The sequence below is a fragment of the Lucilia cuprina genome, chromosome 2 (assembly GCF_022045245.1).
Source record: "Lucilia cuprina isolate Lc7/37 chromosome 2, ASM2204524v1, whole genome shotgun sequence".
Classification (NCBI taxonomy): domain Eukaryota; kingdom Metazoa; phylum Arthropoda; class Insecta; order Diptera; family Calliphoridae; genus Lucilia; species Lucilia cuprina.
In genome coordinates this window covers 64,268,357-64,284,083 of record NC_060950.1, presented here as the reverse complement: position 1 = coordinate 64,284,083, position 15,727 = coordinate 64,268,357, and the positions used below count along the sequence as shown (strand labels likewise).

General features: G+C 32.2%; 3 protein-coding genes and 1 long non-coding RNA gene across 5 annotated transcripts in view; 3 read left to right on the top strand and 1 right to left on the bottom strand.

The window, feature by feature from the left end:
* The window catches only part of LOC124419944, a 61,131-nt gene extending 53,669 nt beyond the window's left edge, over positions 1 to 7,462 (top strand). Inside the window, exon 3 of the long non-coding RNA XR_006940934.1 lies at positions 7,057 to 7,462. This is a non-coding gene — a long non-coding RNA (uncharacterized LOC124419944). The remainder of the gene's footprint in view (positions 1 to 7,056) is intronic.
* A 795-nt stretch (positions 7,463 to 8,257) lies between these two features.
* On the top strand, positions 8,258 to 9,361 carry LOC111689201 (proliferating cell nuclear antigen). The gene is made up of 2 exons (XM_023451694.2): positions 8,258 to 8,557; positions 8,624 to 9,361. The coding sequence occupies exons 1-2, from the start codon at positions 8,450 to 8,452 to the stop codon at positions 9,296 to 9,298; spliced, it is 783 nt and encodes a 260-aa protein (XP_023307462.1). The 5' UTR covers positions 8,258 to 8,449; the 3' UTR covers positions 9,299 to 9,361.
* Positions 9,362 to 10,085: 724 nt separating this feature from the next.
* LOC111689197 (DNA replication licensing factor Mcm6) lies at positions 10,086 to 13,126 on the bottom strand. Its single transcript, XM_023451691.2, has 4 exons — positions 12,864 to 13,126; positions 12,659 to 12,802; positions 11,713 to 12,599; positions 10,086 to 11,651 (listed from the first exon to the last, which is right to left on the bottom strand). The coding sequence occupies exons 1-4, from the start codon at positions 12,953 to 12,955 to the stop codon at positions 10,294 to 10,296; spliced, it is 2,481 nt and encodes an 826-aa protein (XP_023307459.2). The 5' UTR covers positions 12,956 to 13,126; the 3' UTR covers positions 10,086 to 10,293.
* Positions 13,127 to 13,483: 357 nt separating this feature from the next.
* On the top strand, positions 13,484 to 15,595 carry LOC111689199 (nuclear transcription factor Y subunit gamma). 2 transcript variants are annotated; one of them, XM_046952500.1, is made up of 3 exons: positions 13,484 to 13,898; positions 13,953 to 14,085; positions 14,163 to 15,595. In XM_046952500.1, the coding sequence occupies exons 1-3, from the start codon at positions 13,655 to 13,657 to the stop codon at positions 15,319 to 15,321; spliced, it is 1,536 nt and encodes a 511-aa protein (XP_046808456.1). In that variant the 5' UTR covers positions 13,484 to 13,654; the 3' UTR covers positions 15,322 to 15,595. The 2 variants fall into 2 exon arrangements, with proteins under 2 accessions (XP_046808456.1, XP_023307461.2); XM_023451693.2 differs by having other exon boundaries at positions 13,953 to 14,088.
* The last annotated feature ends 132 nt before the right edge of the window (positions 15,596 to 15,727 follow it).

Here is a 15,727-nt window from a genome sequence, read left to right as displayed (position 1 = left end):
TATAGTCTAGTCTATAGTCTAGTCTATAGTCTTGTCTATAGTCTAGTCTATAGTCTAGTCTATAGTCTAGTCTATAGTCTAGTCTATAGTCTGGTCTATAGTCTAGTCAATAGTCTAGTCTATAATCTAGTCTATTGCCTAGTCTATTGTCCAGTCTATAGTCTAGTCTATAGTCCAGTCTATAGTCTAGTCTATAGTCGAGTCTATAGTCTAGTCTATAGTCTAGTATATATAGTAATATTTTTAAATATCAATTTCCCATGCCTGGTTTGTTTACTTAAATGACGTCATTCTTTATATTCCCTCTTTTTGTTTGTGTTGTTAATATTTATCTGTTTTGGTTTGACGTGGTTGTTGTTGTGGTAGATTTCAACATATTTTTTATACACACTCCTGTGTGGTAAATAAAAGAGGTGGTGTATTATTGGTGTTGTTGTTTTTAATACAACACCTACACAAAGCTTATTATGTTAGGCTAGGACGACCTGTTGTTGTATTTACTTTTTTACACTCATACTCGTAAACACTTTGCATTAGAGGTCTTGATATTGTTGTTGATATTTTGTTTGGTAGGCGGTGCTTAAACTTTAACATACAAACACATGTAGGACTTACTTTCATCCTTAAATGGGAATGTGTGTTAAACATTAGTCATGTATTGTACCTTGATTATTAATAATACACCCATACTTACTATTTACTCTAAGAGGTCCTGTGTCTTGTAAATTTCCTTTTATCAGTTTTATACATGTTTTCATATATTAGTTGTTATTGTTTTTTATTATAACTTGGGGTTGGTTTTTTTTAGCTAAAAAGATGTATTTTTTGCACTTTCATCTTAAAGAAAAGGTAACAACCTTTTAAGATTTACTCAAGGAAAATGTCTTTTAAGTCTTTGCATAACAAAAAAAATGATTGTTTAAAAGAAATTTTAAAAATTCCTGATAGTTTTGAGCAATATGAAGTTAAAAAAATTATTTAAATTAAATTTTTCTTTTTTTAACATATTTACATACACACATTTGTCTTGGTATTTGGCCTCCTATTTTTCTCTCTAACTAAACTTTTTTCCATACTCCCTGTTTTAGTTAACATCATCATAGTTTATTCAATAATACATTAAAAATCACTTAAATTGTTATATGATCTGGATTTGATTCAATTTTAGATTTATTTATTAACACACTTAAATGCTTTTTTTAATTACATCTAAGGATGTGAGTGTTTAAGGACTTTAAATGCTAAACAAATAACTGCTAATGGCTTGGAATTATGACAATTATCGTTAAATACAAATATTGAGGGTAAAAGAAAATCCTTTTTATTTTGTACTAAATTGAAAATAATATATTAGTTAAGTAATAAAGATTTCAATTTAAAATGATGTAATTTTTAAAAAAAAAAATTTTGAAGTTGTAGCTAAATAATAAATTAAGATTAAGTCTTTAAACAAGATTGTAGTAATCTAGTCTATAGTCTAGTATATAGTCTAGTCTATAGTCTAGTCTGTAGTCTAGTCTAGACTGTAGTCTTATAGCCTATGGTATATTTTACAGTTTAGCCTATTTTCTAGTCTGTAGTCTAGTCAATTGTCAAGTCTATAAACTAGTCTTCATTCTAGTCAATTGTTTCGTCTATAGTCAAGTCTATTGTCAAGTCTATAGTCTAGTCTATAGTCTAGTCTATAGTCTAGTTTATAGTCTAGTCTATAGTCTAGTCTATAGTATAGTCTATAGTCTAGTCTATAGTCTAGTCTATAGTCTAGTCTATAGTCTAGTCTATAGTCTAGTCTATAGTCTAGTCTATAGTTTAGTCTATAGTCTAGTCTATAGTCTAGTCTATAGTCTAGTCTATAGTCTAGTCTATAGTCTAGTCTAGTCTAGTCTATAGTCTAGTCTAGTCTATAGTCTAGTCTATAGTCTAGTCTATAGTCTAGTCTAGTCTAGTCTATAGTCTAGTCTATAGTCTAGTCTAGTCTATAGTCTAGTCTATAGTCTAGTCTATAGTCTAGTCTATAGTCTAGTCTATAGTCTAGTCTATAGTCTAGTCTATAGTCTAGTCTAGTCTATAGTCTAGTCTACAGTCTAGTCTATAGTCTAGTCTATAGTCTAGTCTATAGTCTAGTCTATAGTCTAGTCTATAGTCTAGTCTATAGTCTAGTCTATAGTCTAGTCTATAGTCTAGTCTATAGTCTAGTCTATAGTCTAGTCTATAGTCTAGTCTATAGTCTAGTCTATAGTCTAGTCTATAGTCTAGTCTATAGTCTAGTCTATAGTCTAGTCTATAGTCTAGTCTATAGTCTAGTCTATAGTCTAGTCTATAGTCTAGTCTATAGTCTAGTCTATAGTCTAGTCTATAGTCTAGTCTATAGTCTAGTCTATAGTCTAGTCTATAGTCTAGTCTATAGTCTAGTCTATAGTCTAGTCTATAGTCTAGTCTATAGTCTAGTCTATAGTCTAGTCTATAGTCTAGTCTATAGTCTAGTCTATAGTCTAGTCTATAGTCTAGTCTATAGTCTAGTCTATAGTCTAGTCTATAGTCTAGTCTATAGTCTAGTCTATAGTCTAGTCTATAGTCTAGTCTATAGTCTAGTCTATAGTCTAGTCTATAGTCTAGTCTATAGTCTAGTCTATAGTCTAGTCTATAGTCTAGTCTATAGTCTAGTCTATAGTCTAGTCTATAGTCTAGTCTATAGTCTAGTCTATAGTCTAGTCTATAGTCTAGTCTATAGTCTAGTCTATAGTCTAGTCTATAGTCTAGTCTATAGTCTAGTCTATAGTCTAGTCTATAGTCTAGTCTATAGTCTAGTCTATAGTCTAGTCTATAGTCTAGTCTATAGTCTAGTCTATAGTCTAGTCTATAGTCTAGTCTATAGTCTAGTCTATAGTCTAGTCTATAGTCTAGTCTATAGTCTAGTCTATAGTCTAGTCTATAGTCTAGTCTATAGTCTAGTCTATAGTCTAGTCTATAGTCTAGTCTATAGTCTAGTCTATAGTCTAGTCTATAGTCTAGTCTATAGTCTAGTCTATAGTCTAGTCTATAGTCTAGTCTATAGTCTAGTCTATAGTCTAGTCTATAGTCTAGTCTATAGTCTAGTCTATAGTCTAGTCTATAGTCTAGTCTATAGTCTAGTCTATAGTCTAGTCTATAGTCCAGTCTATAGTCTAGTCTATAGTCTAGTCTATAGTCTAGTCTATAGTCTAGTCTATAGTCTAGTCTATAGTCTAGTCTATAGTCTAGTCTATAGTCTAGTCTATAGTCTAGTCTATAGTCTAGTCTATAGTCTAGTCTATAGTCTAGTCTATAGTCTAGTCTATAGTCTAGTCTATAGTCTAGTCTATAGTCTAGTCTATAGTCTAGTCTATAGTCTAGTCTATAGTCTAGTCTATAGTCTAGTCTAGTCTATAGTCTAGACTATAGTCTAGTCTATAGTCTAGTCTATAGTCTATTCTATAGTCTAGTCTATAGTCTAGTCTATAGCCTAGTCTATAGTCTAGTCTACAGTCTATTCTATAGTCTAGTCTATAGTCTAGTCTATAGTCTAGTCTATAGTCTAGTCTATAGTCTAATCTATAGTCTAGTCTATAGTCTACTCTATAGTCTAGTCTATAGTCTAGTCTATAGTCTTGTCTATAGTCTAGTCTATAGTCTAGTCTATAGTCTAGTCTATAGCCTAGTCTATAATCTAGTCTATAGTCTAGTCTATAGTCTAGTCTATAGTCTAGTCTATAGTCTAGTCTATAGTCTAGTCTATAGTCTAGTCTATAGTCTAGTCTATAGTCTAGTCTATAGTCTAGTCTATAGTCTAGTCTATAGTCTAGTCTATAGTCTAGTCTATAGTCTAGTCTATAGTCTAGTCTATAGTCTAGTCTATAGTCTAGTCTATAGTCTAGTCTATAGTCTAGTCTATAGTCTAGTCTATAGTCTAGTCTATAGTCTAGTCTATAGTCTAGTCTATAGTCTAGTCTATAGTCTAGTCTATAGTCTAGTCTATAGTCTAGTCTATAGTCTAGTCTATAGTCTAGTCTATAGTCTAGTCTATAGTCTAGTCTATAGTCTAGACTATAGTCTAGTCTATAGTCTAGTCTATAGTCTAGTCTATAGTCTAGTCTATAGTCTAGTCTAGTCTATAGTCTAGTCTATAGTCTAGTCTATAGTCTAGTCTATAGTCTAGTCTATAGTCTAGTCTATAGTCTAGTCTATAGTCTAGTCTATAGTATAGTCTACAGTCTAGTCTATAGTGTAGTCTATAGTCTAGTCTATAGTCTAGTCTATAGTCTAGTCTATAGTCTAGTCTATAGTCTAGTCTATAGTCTAGTCTATAGTCTAGTCTATAGTCTAGTCTATAGTCTAGTCTATAGTCTAGTCTATAGTCTAGTCTATAGTCTAGTCTATAGTCTAGTCTATAGTCTAGTCTATAGTCTAGTCTATAGTCTAGTCTATAGTCTAGTCTATAGTCTAGTCTATAGTCTAGTCTATAGTCTAGTCTATAGTCTAGTCTATAGTCTAGTCTATAGTCTAGTCTATAGTCTAGTCTATAGTCTAGTCTATAGTCTAGTCTATAGTCTAGTCTATAGTCTAGTCTATAGTCTAGTCTATAGTCTAGTCTATAGTCTAGTCTATAGTCTAGTCTATAGTCTAGTCTATAGTCTAGTCTATAGTCTAGTCTATAGTCTAGTCTATAGTCTAGTCTATAGTCTAGTCTATAGTCTAGTCTATAGTCTAGTCTATAGTCTAGTCTATAGTCTAGTCTATAGTCTAGTCTATAGTCTAGTCTATAGTCAAGTCTATTGTCTAGTCTAAAGTCTAGTCTATAGTCTAGTCTATAGTCTAATCTATAATCTAGTCTATAGTCTAGTATATAGTCTAGTCCATAATTTAATCTATAGTCTAGTCTGTAGTTTAGTCTATAGTCCAGTCTATAGTCTAGTCTAGTCAATAGTTTAGTCTATTCTATAGTATAGTTCTCAGTAGTCTATAATCTAGTCTATAGTCTTGTCTATAGTCTAGTCCATAATCTTATAGCATATGGTATATTTTACAGTTTAGTCTATTGTCTAGTCTGTTCCAGTCAATTGACAAGTCTATAAACTAGTCTATTGTCTAGTCAATTGTCTAGTCCTTAGACAAGTCTATTGTCTAATCAATAGTCTTGTCGACAGTCCAGTTTATATTCTAGTCTTTAGTATAGTCTATATTCTATAGCCTAGATATTGTAAAAAAGTTTCCTGTATTAAGATTGATATCTTTTTAGAAAGGTTACCACAGCTGAAATAAGGATATGTTATTTCCTTCAATATTTCTGTGAAAATACTTATGTAGAAGTGTATTTTTAAAATCACTTGATATATGTATAATAAAATTATAATACAAATAAAGATGTCAATAATAAAAATATAGATTATTATATTAAGAAAATGAGAATGTAATTATTACATATATATATATATATATATATATATATATATATTATATATATATATATATATTTATATATATATATATATATATATATATATATATATATATATATATATTATATTATTATATATATATATATATATTATATATATATATATATAATATATATATTATATATATTTATATATTTATATATATAATATATATATATATATATATATATATATATATTATATATATATATTTTCTTAATATAATAATCTATATTTTTATTATTGACATCTTTATTTGTATTATAATTTTATTATACATATATCAAGTGCTTTTAAAAATACACTTCTTTTTTTTATTTTATAGTCATTTTTAATTTGCATATTTTATATTTCACAATTGTATTACACTTTTCCACTATACAATTACAATTAAAAGACATTAGATCATATAACATGACGACATTTTTATACAATATACATAAATAGGTTATTGAAATTGTAAAATTGAAATTAACATACAAATTATCAAAGTGAAATTTAAGTAAAAGTGGGTTTATACGAACATATTGATAGAAAGAGGAAGTAAACGGAAATTGTGCACATACAAAGTTTATTCTCCTTTTTGTTTACATTTTGTTATAAATAAAGTTATTGTCTTACACACATGCATACGTGTGTTTGCCAAAATGAAACAAATCTGTATGGTCCAGCTAGGAGCCAACAAACGTAATACATATTTTTAGGAGACTAAATAAACAGTGCATTAGGAAGAGAACAACTAAGTAACTACCCAACTAACTAACTAACTAACTAACTAACTAACTATCTAACTAACTAACTAACTATCTATCTATCTATCTATCTATCTATCTATCTATCTATCTATCTATCTATCTATCTATCTGTATATCTATCTATATATCTTTCTATCTATCTATCTATCTATCTATCTATCTATCTATCTATCTATCTATCTATCTATCTGTCTATATACCTATCTATCGATCTATCTATCTATCTATCTATCTATCTATCTATCTGTCTATCTGTCTATCTGTCTGTCTGTCTATCTATCTATCTATCTATCTATCTATCTATCTATCTGTCTATATACCTATCTATCGATCTATCTATCTATCTATCTATCTATCTATCTATCTATCTATCTATCTGTCTGTCTATCTATCTATATATCTATCTATCTATCTATCTATCTATCTATCTATCTATCTATCTATCTATCTATCTATCTATCTATCTATCTATCTATCTATCTATCTATCTATCTATCTATCTATCTATCTATCTATCTATCTATCTATCTATCTATCTATCTATCTATCTATCTATCTATATATCTATCTATCTATCTATCTATCTATATATCTATCTATCTATCTATCTATCTATCTATCTATCTATCTATCTATCTATCTATCTATCTTTATATCTATTTATATATCTATTTATCTATCTATCTATCTATCTATCTATCTATCTATCTATCTATCTATCTATCTATCTATCTATCTACCTATCTATTCATATATATTTATTTATCTACCTATTCTGTATATTCTATTTTTATGTTGCTATTCAACGTTTGGTGGCGCTGATCTGCAAAATTGCAATGCATTCGCAGAGATATTCGTCTGATGGAGTCAACGTAGTCTAAGTCCAACCGGCCAAAAAATTCAAACCGTTCAACTACGCAATCAATACTTTATATTTGCATAATAGTTCTGTCATGCCCAATACAAACGGAAACACGATAATTTTCAATATATGAAGAGTCTTTCTAAGGACTGCCAAAAAGGACATCGATAATATTATTCATGAACTTAACAGATTTTTTCATAAAATAACAATACACAAATTATTACCGGCGTTGTTAAAGTTTGTCGGCGGAGGTATCTTTGTGAAAATTACTTTTGACACTTGGCGCCAAGGCAAATTCACATAAGGTAGTTTTGTTATTCAGTCAGCTGACATTTTTTGTTCTTCACTTGACTGGTACCAAAGTAAATTAATAAAGTAGCATCACTTGAACAGCTGACTATTTTTTTTAACTATAGTTTCTATAGAAAAATAATATTAGTTGTCAAAGTTTGTTTTGAAAATTGTTAACATTGTTTATGTCGCCATTTTTAAATTGTGTTTTGCTATTTGTTAAAATTTGTGAAAAGTTGAAAAAATGAATTAAAAGTGGTTTTAAAGTAGTTTAAAAGTGTTATAAATTTTATAATATATAATAATATAATTAAATCCTTAATATTTTTAACTTAAAAGTAATATTTTATATTTAGGTTTTGTTCACTTTGTTGTTAAAAGAAATTTTCTTAAATTTTATTTTGACACATTGCTGGATTATTCCAAAAACAAAATACATGTGTTTGTTGTAGATGTTGTTGTACAACAAGAGATGTCGCTACTTTATTAATTTACTTTGACTGGTACGCTCTAACAAAGAAAAACTTCGTTTATATTTTGAATTATTCAAGTAAAATATTTAAAAATACCAACCATCTTGTAAACAAATATCATTTCATTTAAATAATGACATAAACATTTTATTAAAAAAATAATTATTTGTATCATATATTTGTCACAAATTTTTATATCTTTGTATTAATTTTTTAATAAAATACAAAAAAATCATAAAAATGAATTCGGCGTTCATATGTTTTTTTGATATTTACGTAAACCAAATACAAAAACAATATACATGTATAATGCTGTTGTTACAGAACTACCACCACCTTGTATGAATTCGCCTTGATAAGTTACAAGAAAATATTTGTTGTTGCCGAACTGTCACCACCTTATCTGAATTTGCCTTGCTTGGCGCCAAAACAAGCGTTCTGCTGTCATTCTCTTTTTTTGTGTGCGAATTTCACAAAAGTAATTTTTGCACACAACAACACAAACGCAAGCACATTTAATTGTAAAAAGCCGCACAGGAAAGCAGCTAAAACGTAATTTATAAAGAAAAAAATAATTGTGTAAATAATTGATTTTGAAAAGAAAACAACAAAATGTTTGAAGCCCGTTTAATTAGTGCTACTATCCTTAAGAAAATCTTGGATGCTATCAAAGATTTGCTAAATGAAGGCACCTTTGATTGCAGTGATTCCGGCATACAAGTAAGTTGAGAAAAAAAGTAATTTAATGGAAGTTTTATTAATTATACCATGTCTACTTTCAAATAGCTGCAAGCCATGGATAATTCTCATGTTTCCTTGGTCTCTTTAACTTTAAGAAGTGATGGCTTTGATAAATTCCGCTGTGATCGCAATATATCCATGGGCATGAACCTGGGCAGCATGGCTAAGATATTAAAGTGTGCCAACAATGATGACACGGTTACTATAAAGGCCCAAGATAATGCCGATACGGTGACCTTTATGTTTGAATCACCCAATCATGAAAAGGTTTCCGATTACGAAATGAAACTTATGAATCTCGATCAGGAACACTTGGGTATACCCGAAACCGATTATTCCTGTGTAGTGCGTATGCCTTCGATGGAATTTGCACGCATTTGCCGTGATTTAGCTCAATTCAGTGAGAGCATGTTGATATGCTGCACCAAAGAGGGTGTGAAATTCTCTGCCTCCGGTGATGTTGGTTCAGCCAATGTTAAATTGGCTCAAACTTCCAGCGTAGACAAGGAGGAAGAGGCTGTGGTCATAGAAATGCAAGAGCCTGTTACACTTACTTTTGCCTGTCGTTACCTGAATGCCTTTACCAAGGCCACACCTTTGTCGGGGCAAGTACAGTTGTCTATGTCGGCAGATGTTCCATTGGTGGTTGAATATCGTATACAAGAGCTGGGCTATATACGTTACTATTTGGCACCTAAAATTGAAGATGATGAAAGCTAAACTACTGGTAGTTTATATGTTCTGTTGTGTTTACATTGAAAATAATATTACACAAAAATGCTTGCTTATACATCTGCTTTCAATTTATTCTTGTTAATTTAGGTATTCCTGTCATAAGTTTCTTTTAAATAGCATGAAGTAGTTTTGTTTCATTTGCATTTTATATGTTAGAAACACACACACATTCTTTAGTAATTTTAAGTTGGAAACTATTAAGTTTTCTTTATTATATTTGCACACAATTATTATTTCTTTTTTCGTCAAATAGTTTTTTTGGTAAAAATCTCCTCCAGAAAAAGGAAAGATATGTTTTTTTTTATATAAAATAAAACTTCTATTTGAAATTGTTTAAAAATAAGTTAAATATTGCGTTTGATTTAGGGGAAATGTTTAAAGGAATTCTAATTTGCAAAACTTCTTTAGAAGTTGTAACAGGTTGGCTGTAACTGGATGTTTTTCTCTGGGGAAAAAACTTCCAGGTTGATACAGCTGTTGCTGTGTTGACAATCTTTGACCGCTTGAGAATCGTGTCGTTAGGAAGCGGAGATCAAATTGTCGTGGGAACGTCTAACTTTTTTAGTGAAAACACTTGGCGAAATCTCTTTGCTGACAATTTTTTTTGGCATAAGAAGTTTGAAACCCTTTGTAGAGTTTGAAATCTTTTGTAGAGATCAAAATTTGATTTTGGATGAAAACTTAGAAGCATATAAATGGAAGATTTTGATTAATTCCATTCATTTTCTTTAAAACATCGAAATTTCTACTGAAAAAAGAAAAACCATTTAAACTTCTTTTAGGTGTTTTTATTTAAAAAAAATTTTGTTGCAAAAATATTGAAATAATTTCCTGCTTAACAATCTATAAACATAAAAAAAGTAACTCTAACCCTCTAATCAAGGGTCCAACTTAAAAACTACAAAGTCAATGTATATGGAAACCGAATGAAGATTTTTTCTTTATAAAATTTAAAGTATAATGCTTCAACTTTGCCAAAACTATTCTATAATATAATTAGGATGTACCACCAACAAAGGATCATCTTCTTCCTCATCCTCCTCTGTGCGTTTGGGACTCTTGCCGGGCTGTTTCAATTCGGTCGTTTTTAGGGGAATAATAACTTGATCATGATAAATCAAACGATCTATGACTTTTTCTATTAAATTTTTACGTGATATTAACTCATCTTCCGACTCAATTTGATCGGCCACTTGTTCTAGATACCAAGTGACTACATCACTACGTTTCATGCCCGTATCTGAGGCTTCCGCTTCACAGCGTGCCTCTTCGTTGCGCATATGCAAAACCAGCATGGTAGAGAGATTTTTGTAATCTTCAAATGATAAAGTAAGTTTTTTCTTTTGCAAACCGGTCGTCTGGCCGGCCGAAGTATTAAGTTCACCATCGCCACCCTCTCCCGTATCCATGGCACTGCCATTATTAGTACCATTTCCATGATCCATATCTACATCGCCGGTAAATGCCTCATCAATATCATCATCATCTAAATGAATATCCGGCTGTTCTACTCTTATAATGGATTTATTAAGCAAACGGAATGCCTCCTTAACATGACGTTCCTGCACCTCATTCATACATTCCAATTTAGCCATAGCCTCACTTAAACGTATCATGGACTCCAATTGACGTACGGTAATTCGCCAAGTGCTACGTCCCGAAGTGCCAGTATCACGTTGCCTCAAATGACCATAGTTTTCAACCAAAAGTTTACAGGCCTCTTGACTAATGATCGGTTTAAATTGTTTGGCAAATGTAATATAACGTAAAACCTCTTCTCGAGTATAAGCTCTTTCAATGTTATCCTCTATATTCGAATGTAAATCGACAATTTTACGTGCTATAGCATAATCCACCACTTCATTGCATTCATCGACCAAAATGAAAAATAAATCAAAACGTGACATAATGGGTGCGGATAACTGAATATTCTGTTGTAGACTTTTGGAACGATCATAACGGCCATTAATGGGATTAGCAGCAGCCAAAATAGAAGTACGAGCATTAAGAGTAGCACGAACACCTGCTTTAGCCAATGATATAGTTTGCTGTTCCATAGCTTCGTGAATGGCTACCTGATCACGAGGATCCATTTTATCGAATTCATCTATACAACAAATGCCATTATCGGCCAACATAAGGGCACCGGCCTCAATGACAAAGTCGAAACTTTCCTCATCTCTTACTACGGCTGCAGTAAGACCAGCTGCCGAAGAGGCTTTACCGGAAGTGTAGACGGCTCGTGGTGAAAAGTCAGCGACTTGTTTGAGGAATTGTGATTTGGCCGTACTGGGATCACCGACAATGCAGACATTGATGTCACCACGTAAAGTGGTTTCTAAAAAGTGAAAAGAAATGGAATTAAATTTGGGAAGTTATAGAAAAACTCTTTCACTTACTCTCATGTGTGGTCTTTCCTACGCCACCAAACAGCTGCAATAATATACCGCGTTTCACCTCATCATTGCCATAGATCGAGGGGAATAAACTGGTTATCAAATTACTATACAAATTACGATCCTTTGACATTTCATAGACCTTATTCCACTCGGCATCGGTCATTTGTTTTTTCATATCTTCAGCCGTTACCTCAGACATGGGCAAGTCGGTGCCACCGAAACGCACATTAGTGGCCTGTACACTGCAGGCCAAAAAGGCCATACGATAGTTAAGCTCTCGCATGCCCAAAGCCTTAAGACCCGTCAGACCTTCAGGACCATCTCCGGGCTTATGGCGTGAACCCATATCTGCTTTAGCGCCCGGCATACTAAGAACACCCACATCGGGCACCACTATTAAAGTGCCGGTGAAATCATAACGATCACCCGCCTGAACAGTTTCAACCAATTCTGAACGTAAAATAATCTCCACCGAACGCGGTATACAACCTCTAGGCAATTCCGATTGGGTTTCTTGAATGCGAATCTTTTGGAAATCAACAAAGAGCGACTTTTCCACATCCAACATAAAACGACGACGATTGGCACAAACGGGATTACGACAAATGGTGGGATTGGTAAATTTAAATTGTTGCTCAACATTACGTATCTCGGTTTGACAATCCAAACACATGAAAACACCCAAAACCAGTTCGGGATGTACAGGATGAGTACGCACCACTTGACCGGAAATGCGAATTAAAGTACCTATCTTCGAGGTGGTTAAATCACGTACCTTATGACGTGTCGGTACCTCGGTAAAGGAAACATAACATTCTTTTTCGGTTTTCAAGCCAATGCGGTCTTTGACGTAGTTGGAAACAGATTGACACAGATAAGGGTAGATTCTAAAAGTTTTAGAGTGTATTAAAGAAAATGCTCCAGTTATTTTCATAGACAAACTTACCTATAGTACTCCTCTATTATAGTGGTGGCCAAATTTTGATTATACTTTTCAACATCGTCAAAACTGACCTCCAATGTACAGCGATCGGGTGACTCCAAATCGGCAGCTGGTTTAACATATTTTATTTCACCATCTTCTTTAAATCTATGCAAGAAATTAGATTAATTTTTAGAATCTTTATTATTTTAATGTTTCCAATACATACTCTTCTAAAAAATCCTGAAATAACTTTTGACATCTTATGCCCACTTCATCTTTAACACGCAGTTGACCAATATTAGCATCAGCTACATCCATAGTTTATTTTTAGTGTAAATACTTTTAACAACAAAACAAAATAACTTATAAAATGAATAACAAACAACCGCTTTAACTGATTTTTATAAAATAAACCAATAAAAGTTTACAAAAATCCTAAAAAGCCGATAAAGAAAAACACACGCCAATTTACACTGACAGCTGCTTGTATACAGGAATTTGCGCGCCAAATGTAAAAGAAGTTTTTTACATTGAACAGCTGTTTAGAATAACAATCAAACTACTAAGTGGCAGAGGGCGCTGTGGCATATAAAAAGTAGTATACAATAGAAAAATATATAAATTTAAATAAATATATTAATAAAAAATATATTTTATAATAACATTTGTTATAATAAAATTATATTATCAATATTGTTATAGGCTAATTATTATAAAAATATAAAATTTTTCAGAAAATAATTTGCAAATGTCAATTTGTTACTGGGTGCTTCATAAACTATAACTTTTCTAATAGCATGTGTCATAATGTTATTAATTCTGTTGTTTATCTTGAAAATGCAACACTGGCGCACAGCTGTTTGTTTTTATTTGAATGGTGAAAATTTTTTTGCAAGAATTTTTCGCAATAAAATTTATAAATTGCTTTTTTCTCGTTTATTACCCACATCACATTGCGAAAAAATTGCGTTAGACACTAAAGTAGACGGGGAAAAATAATGTGATTTACTTAATAACATGTCCACGGAATATTTTAGCTCTATAACGGGCTCTTCGAATGCGGCTTCATCATCCACCATCAATAATAGTAGTAATAATAATGCCTGTACTTCAACTAGATGGTTGACAGAGGAGGTATTTGCCTTAATTGATTTAGTGCAACGTAATGAGGCAATTTACAATCCACGCCACAAATACTATTTCTGTCGTCCCTATGTGGAGAATTTTTGGCGTGAGGTTGACTTGAAATTGGAGAAAAATCGTAAGAGAGTAATAACAATTAAAGTGTCTGGCCTTAATAAATTTTATTTTACAGCTGGTGCCAGTCTGGCCAAATGGACCAACTTGCGTATATCGTTTCGCCGTGAGTATACGAATTATCTAGAGGAAAAGGTGCCGCCCTGTTGGACCTATTTCGATCGCATGTTCTTTCTGCATCCCTATTTAAGGAAGTGAGTGTTGCTTTACCCCACAGAACATTAAAACTAAAAATATTTCCATTTCTTTTTTTCTTCTCCACCGACAGAAAACATCAACAATCCAAATCGTTGGATTCACAAGTACAAGATGCTTTAGTGCAAATAAGTTCCTTATCCAATCGCCTGCAAAGGGAGCGGGCAGTGGCTGCGGCAGCCTCAGCGGCCGCTAGTTCTCTTAATCCACAATCTAATAACGGTTCACCGTCGCAGCCTCAGCTAGATCCTTATTTGGATGGTTATTTCGATGATGGCGAGCCTAATAACTCCGAACTGGATGATATGATCGATGATGAACCCTCTAATCCACCACAACATTTTGCTCATTCTACCCTGGCCCACGATATTATTAAGTCCGAATGTGAAGATATTGCTGATGAGTATGATAATGTGGAAAGGCCCTTAGATGATGATGATCACGATGCAGATGATGCGGAAATGCGAAACTTTGTGCTAAATTCTTTGGAAAAAAGACAACAACAACAGCAGCAACAACAACAACGTTTACAGCAGTTGCAGCGCCTACAATCGAGAGCATTCTATGAGGATTTTCGTCACAAAAGAGCACGATCTCATGATAACATCTCTTCCTCGCAATCTTCCTCGTCTTCATTAATGGCATCGTCCACAAATCACACAAATAATGTGTCATTTGTGAGACCCACCTTTGCTAAACCTCTGGAGGTAGTCAGCACTACCACCCAAAGTCATAACAATAACTCCAGCCACAACAATAACCCCAGCAGTAATACGAGCAATAACTCCAATTCATCATCAGCCTCGTCGGTAATAAACAATGACCTGGAACCGGTTACCAATTCTACGGCTCGTTTAAATTCCTCCTCCATCAACAATCAACATCACAATACTACCACCTCCTCCACCTCGGCTTCACACTATTCCTCCACATCCTCTATGAGTCATACGCAACATCATCATCATCACCAGCAACGTTTTGAAATTTCCGCTATTAATTCCACTGCTAATCCCTTGAACCCCACCACCTCATCCGCCGGCTCAGCTAATGCATCCTCCTTACTAACGGTTCCCGCTCCGGCTACTCCCGAGTTATGTGATTGTAAAACTGATCCAGATGCCATGTTCTTAATGAGTCTATTGCCCGATATACAAAAGCTGAATGGTCGAGATCGTGGTAAAATTAAAATTGCTTTTCAGAATATTTTGCAAGACTACTTGTATCCCGATTAAACGGCCAAAACTGAGATTCAACTTAAAAGTAAAAAATTAACAAAAAGAAAAACAGATACATTATAAATGTATACTCAATGCTAATAGCAATTAGTTATAGTACATATTTAAAATATTTTATGTAATAAAATTCCTTAGTTCGTTTTCCAATTTGTTTCTTCCAAAAAAAAATATTTAAATGAAAATGCTTTAAATGTGCTTAAAAATTTTAATTAAATTATGATTTTTAATTAAATAATTATCTATAAATAAAAAAGAGACTATATTAAAAACATATTCTATGGTTTTTTTAAACTTTTGGAAATTTATTCACTCTATTGTGAATAGTCTTTTAAATACGTTATTTTTCAATATTCATGTGATATCTCAGTAAAAACTTTTTTTATTATTATAGTATGTTATAACG